General features: G+C 45.4%; 2 protein-coding genes across 2 annotated transcripts; one reads left to right on the forward strand and one right to left on the reverse strand.

The window, feature by feature from the left end:
- The first annotated feature begins 399 nt into the window (after positions 1–399).
- Positions 400–1,846, forward strand: LOC135705218 (uncharacterized). The gene is made up of 2 exons (XM_065226827.1): positions 400–1,581; positions 1,646–1,846. Exons 1-2 carry the CDS (start codon positions 400–402, stop codon positions 1,844–1,846), a joined length of 1,383 nt encoding a protein of 460 aa, XP_065082899.1.
- A 56-nt stretch (positions 1,847–1,902) lies between these two features.
- LOC135705219 (cytochrome P450 4c21-like) lies at positions 1,903–4,785 on the reverse strand. Its single transcript, XM_065226828.1, has 5 exons — positions 4,566–4,785; positions 2,980–3,229; positions 2,799–2,925; positions 2,602–2,742; positions 1,903–2,541 (listed from the first exon to the last, which is right to left on the reverse strand). Exons 1-5 carry the CDS (start codon positions 4,783–4,785, stop codon positions 1,903–1,905), a joined length of 1,377 nt encoding a protein of 458 aa, XP_065082900.1.
- Between the last annotated feature and the right edge of the window lie 1,903 nt (positions 4,786–6,688).

Below are 6,688 nucleotides of genomic sequence, written 5' to 3' on the forward strand. Positions count from 1 at the left end.
TATTAATTACCATAAATAAGACGTGACATGATGTTGTACTGAAAACATTAATCACCTAAAAATGCTGAAGGAATAATGCATTTAAAACAAAAACTAGTTGGGAACGTAGATTTCCAATATTCCAAGCACTAATGCACATACATTCATACGAGAAGCAATTCAAGAGACATCAGTATGATTCGGTGTGCATCACACTGCACCACATCTATTGTCGCTGTTCTGGACAATGAGTTAGCACAAAGGCGTATCGAATCCAATTAATTACTGTTATCAACGGTATTCCGTAACTGACAATCGCACGTTGATATGCGGAAGATGCCAAACGATACCCGTTAGGGTTTCTCCCACAACTGTAGTATTTCCACCTTAATCGTTGAACCGTAAACTCCTCTGAAAAAGATGTTCCTCTTGCTGTGTATCATTATCCAGGTAGTTTGTCATCAATCAAAATTTAAGCTTAGTCTCAAGGTATTTTTACATAAGGCTTCAGCATGGGAGCAACAGCAGCTGCTGCCGGCAAGGGTGATGGAAATGAAGGACACCTTAATGCACGAGCTGCAAACCCTACAGGACCTAATTCCCGGAAAGCACCGCGCTGACCATCAAAATGACCATGAAGTTCAAGTGATCATAGACGAATTTCTAGCGCAGAATCAGGAGAGCATCGAGGTGGTACTGCGGGTGCTGAAACTTATCGATCACGATCTGGAAAACGTGATCCATGACTGCGAAAGGGTTTTCGATCTGAAGACATTGAGCAGTGCGAATGTGATTTTCGGTTCGGTGACCAAACCACTGCTGGTGAAAGTGCGCGATCTTTGCAATTTGGTTGCGGAAAATCGCGTTGATTTGCTCGAGGCTGGTCTGGAAGCCGTCGAAGTAGAAGCGTTTACTTATCGCGGAAACCTGGATCAAGCGTTGCAGGATATTGCAGTGGTTTCAAGTCAGCTGGAAAGTGCTGTTTTTGTGGAACGAGCTCTGCACGGACATGAGTATATTTTGACCAGCTTGAAACAGGTGGATCAAATGTTTGCAGAGGAGATTAGCCGGAATATTTCCATGTATTCTACGAAGTGGTTGCAACTGGTTAGGGATTTCAATGCAATCATTTCGGACAACGCAGTGATAGATCTGGACAAGCACCCGGAAATAGCCACACTGTATGATGTCTTCGACTCTCTGGATAATGAAACAACGGTTTTGCAGGAAGACATGAAGGATCTCATGCAACTGTGGGTTGATTTGGTTGAGGATGTTTTGGTTGGGCTTTTCAATATTACCGAAGAATCTGACGACTATATAAGGGAACATGCTTTAGAGTGTTTTTTGAACGGTGAAATGCGCTTGACCAGCGTGGCAAATTATTATAGGAATTTAAATCATATAATGCTTCACTCGTTGGATAAATTATACCGATGTGTTGATTTTGAGAAAGAAATGGGATACGCATTCCGATGGATGCAACCAATTCTTGCTTCAACGGATAAAGCCATCGGATACATTATGAAGACTTACATGAGCTGCGCCATGATGACAGAGCAGGTCAAGAGTGACCTTCCGTTTGAGATGTGTGAAGAAGAGGTAATAGGAGCTGTGACATGGACATTTTTTACTGAAATTCACAAACATGATTCATTACTTTCAGGCATCTGGAATGTTCAGAAAAACTCAGGAATTTGTGGAATCAAAAGTTATAGAGATTTACAATCACGTGATTGAAGCGATCGAGCTGAACGAAGTCACCATTGAGGCTTGTCTCTATGCTCAGCTTATTGACACATTTATGCTGAATGGAGAGTATTTCGAAAGTTTCGAGAACTGCAGTCAAAGCGATAATGCGAATTGAGGTGATTTAATAAATGTTTAACTATTGATGGAGTTTTATTGAAATGGAAATGTTACCTAGCAAAGCAGATCTTTTTCTTTGAAGATTTTTCCAGTCTCATTTTGAAACGGATCGACGGACCGCTTATCAAATTGAACAAGATATTCGGAAGACAGCTCCAGAAGCAATCCAAATTGAAACCGTAGGTCCTCGTAACGTAATTGAGTTGATATTCGAAAACTTCTCAGCAACTGCACCACCATCACCTTGAGACTCATCATGGCGTACCGTTGACCTATACAGTTGCGTTGACCACCGCTGAACGGAAGAAATCCAAACGGGTGCCGATTTTCTACATTCCCCGTGAGGAAACGCTCCGGATCGAAGCAGTCGCCATCCGATCCCCAAATTTCCGATCGCCGATGCAAAGTTAGGAAATTTAGAATGAAGATCGTTCCTTTCGGAAAATTGACCCCGTCCAGTTCCACAGGTGCTGATGACTCCCGTGCTATAATCGGGGCCACCGGACACAGCCTTAGGACTTCCTTCAGAAACGCTTCCATGTAGACTAAATCGGAAAGAGTTGCCGCTGTAAGAGGTTGATCGGAGTCTGGCCACAGTGTAAAAATTTCACCGAAAACCTTTTCCTGGATGTCCGGAAACATGGCCAAAAACAGACACGCATGAGCAATTGTCAACGCGGTGGTTTCGCTACCCTGTGGAATGGAAAATTTACTATTTTCAGTTTATGTACCAACATATGACGACAATCTTACAGCGGCCAGCATTCCATACACATTCTGAACGATCTCCGTAGTTGTGAAGGTACGTCCTAACGTGCTTCCATCCAACAGTTGCTCGATGAAGACTTTTCGCGTTCGATTGTTGTCTTTGTTTTGCATCTTCTCGTTCAAAATCTACCATATATTCTAGATCAATTATTGAATACCAAATCGTAATTCTAGTAACAGACTTTCATTGCATAATTGTTGCACTTTCTACGGAATTCCATCTCTCGGTGGTACGTTGCCGTCATCCGATATACGCGTTCCGAGTGCAGATGAACGGAGAGGAATCTTCGACCAACAATCTCTGTAAGTCTGAGCACAAGAATTAGGTTAACCGCAATAGTTTGAACTTTAACCATAACATACTGATCCATATTGGAAACGAAGGTCTCGATTTCCTCCTTATCGCTTTCCTCGATACCCATTGTGGTGTGGCAAATCATATTAAAAGTACATGCCGAAGAAAACCGGAGCAAGTTGACGGTGCAGCCTGCGCTCTCGGACAGGTCCTGAACCAGGAGCTTCGCGAAGCGCTCGAATCTGGGAATAAAACTGTTCAGAACGGATGGTGCAAAGGTGGCATTTAAGGCTTTTCGCTGGCTGCGCCATAGTGATGCTGAAAAAAAAAATCAAACTGTTATGATATTATTTTATGTGTATTATGTTCAATAGCATTTTTAAAAAGCATACTATGGGACAGCATGGGAAGTTTACAAAACTACTGGGGAATTCACAAAACTTTTACAGAAAATCACAGGTCATTGCGGGATTGTTGTCCGGCATTCTTACAACGTGTCCCGTCAATCGTACCCGTCCAGCTATAGCGACTTTCTGGAAACTGGGTTCGCCAAAGAGTTGCTCCAGCTCGTGGTTCATCCTTCTCCTCCATACACCGTTCTCACATACCCCGCCAAAGATGGTCCTAAGCACTCACTCGCCGTTCGAAAACGCCCAGTGCTTGCAGGTCCACATCAAGCATCGACCACATCTCGTGCCCGTAGAGAACTACTGGTCTTATCAGCGTCTTGTACATGGTACATTTAGTACGGGGGTGAAATTTACCCGACCTCAGGGTCTTGTGGAGTCCGTAGTAAGCACGACTACCGGCAATTATGCGTCTACGAATTTCTCTGCTGCAGTTGTTATCCGACTTCATCAATCATCCGAGGTACACAAATTCATTCACCACCTCGAACTCATCTTTGTCGATTGTCACGCTTCTGCCTATGCGAGCCGTATCGCGCTCGGTTCTTTCAGCTAACAGATACTTTGTCTTCGACGTATTCACCTTTAATCCAACCTTCTCTGCTTCACGTTTTAGCCTGGTGTATTGCTCCGCCACGGCCCGAAACATTCTTCCGACAATGTCCACGCAGATGAACTGGCTGGACTTATTGAAGATTGTGCCCCGCATGTTAAAGCCCGCACGTTTCATAACACCTTCTAGCGAATTGTTGAACAGGAGGCAGGAAAGACCATCGCCTTGTCGAAGTCCTTTGTGAGTTTCAAACGGGTCCGATAACGTACCCGATATCTTTACGCAGCACTGTACACCATCCATCATAGCCCTAATCAGTCTGGTCAGCTTCCCGGGAAAACCGTTCTCGTCCATAATCTTCCAGAGCTCGTCACGGCCAATAGTATCATATGCCACAACCTAAAGATTTGGTCCGATAGCCCGTCCACAAAACCGGCTTGATAACATCCCACAAATCTGCTTGATAGCGGCGATAGACGACGAAAGATGATCTAGGAAAGCACATAGTAGGCCGCGTTGAGAATAATGATCGCTCGATTGTCGCCTTTTTTATATATATATTGGGCATATTACTCCATCCTTCCACTCCTCCGGTAGCTGTTCTGTATCCCAGATCCTGACTATCAGTCAGTGCTGACAAGTGGCCAACTTATCCGGGACATTTTAATAAGTTCCGCTCCGATACCATCTTTACCAGCTGCTTTGTTGTTCTTAAGCTGTCGGATAGCATCCTTAACTTCATCTATCGTGGGAACCGTCATGTTTCCCTCATCCGCTGTAGCGACGATGTCATTCATCCTGCTGCCTTGGTCCTCTGCCTCTGCGCCATTCAGATGTTCATCGTAGTGCTGCTTCCACCTTTCAATCACCTCACGTTCATCCGTCAAGATACCCCCTTCCTTATCCCGACACATTTCGGCTCGCGGCACAAAGCCTCAAAGGATGCGTTGAGTTTCTGGTAGAACTTGCACGTTTCGTGAAAACGATACAGCTGCTGCATTTCTTCGCACTACAGCTCTTCCACGCGGTGCTTCTTTTTTATCCTTGATTTGTTTTCCGTAGATCTTGTTTTCCTTGCTGAGCACCAATGCTACCGACGCAAGGGAGGCAGCTCCCACACCTGGACCCTACCTATCGACCCATCAACTCATGAACCGGGGACCAACTGCTTTACTTCTGTTTGTATCGCTCCACACTTTGACGGGTTCCTTGGCGCAGCATGCTCGCCCACGCTGCGTTCTTCTCGTCCAAAACCGTCTAACACTCCTCGTTGAACCAATTGTTCCATCGACTCCGCTCCACAAACCCAATGGCACCTTCAGCAGCGCCGTTAATGACAGCTTTCACGTTGTTCCAGCAGTCATCAAGAGGGGCTTCGGTGAGCTCTCCTTCATCCTGCAACGCTGCGTCGAGGCATTGCGCGTAATCAGTTGCGACCTCGGGCAGCTTCAGTCGCTCCAGATTGTACCATGGCGGACGTCGGTACTGAATGTTGTTGGCAACGAAAAGTTTTTGGCGCATCTTAACCATTAGAAGGTAGTGGTCCGAATCGATATTTGCACCGCGATAGGTCATGACGTCGATAATGTCCGAGAAGAGCCTTCCGTCGATCAAAATGTGGTCGATTTGCGATTCTGTCTGCTGCGGTGATCTCCAGGTGTGCCGATATTGGTAGATATGCTGGAAGTTGGTACTACATATGACCATGTTCTTAGAGGCGGCCGTTGGCGTTCGTTATCTGGTCAGCGCTGAACTTTCCTAAAACCGGTCTGAATTCCATTTTATGGCCGATTTGAGCGTTAAAATCCTGGCCGACCTGAGTATTAAGAAATCGATAAAGATTTTGACGTCATGGCGTGGGCAGTTGTTGTACTCGCGTTACAACTGCGCGTAAAAAGCGTCTTTATCGTCACTTGCTAAGTGAGGGCTGTGCACGTTGATTATGCTGACATTGAAGAAACGGCCTTTGATCTTCAACTTGCACATTCTGCTAGCGATTGGCCACCACCCAATCACGCGCTTCTGCATTTCGCCCATCACGATGAAAGCTGTATCCAGCTCATGTGTATTGCCGCAGCTCTGGTAGATGGTATACCCATCCCTATACGTATGTACAGACGATCCCTTCCAGCAAACCTCCTGCAGCGCTACAATGTTGAACTTGCGGACCCTCAATAAATCGGAAAGAATGCGGTACTTTCCAAGCAATTGAGAGACTTGCAGTTCCATGTTCCGAGTTTCCAATCGCTAGTCCGTTTTCGTTACCTGCGTCTATGCCGATTGTTCCGGTCCGTATTTACATAGCTTGCTTCATGTACTTAAGTTTTTTTACGGCTGGCTTGTAGGGCCTGCACCAACTCCCATTGTCTCGCCGGAGGACCATGGTGCATAGCCCTGTTTAGAGTCCCACCGATCAGCCGCTCCTAACATGGAGAACAGACGCCGTTTTGAGCAGCAGACGCTCGAAGACTGCACTATCCGCAGCAGTGATGGAATTCTCACCAAAATATCATTATCGCTTGCGATACGTTTTCTCTTGGGAACTTTCCCTCACTAGTTTCACACTCAAATATTTCCTGAGTGAACTTTCTGGGATGAAAGAATGAGATATCGCGAACTTTTTTAACTCGAATCACCAACGCGAGGATACGAAAAATATCAGATCATTTTTTCGCTCTATCTCTTTACACCACATTCGTTCTTGAAAATTGCACTGCACATTTCACAAGGGAAAGATTATAGACAGAAAAGCTATCCCCAGTAAATCAATAAATCTCTAAAGCCTGATAAGCCTGGTAGCTGGCTGTCTACTAGCGC

The sequence above is a fragment of the Ochlerotatus camptorhynchus genome, unplaced genomic scaffold (genome assembly GCF_037179485.1).
Source record: "Ochlerotatus camptorhynchus isolate MF236.1 unplaced genomic scaffold, CSIRO-AGI_Acam_v1.1 ptg000261l, whole genome shotgun sequence".
NCBI classification, from domain to species: Eukaryota; Metazoa; Arthropoda; class Insecta; order Diptera; family Culicidae; genus Ochlerotatus; species Ochlerotatus camptorhynchus.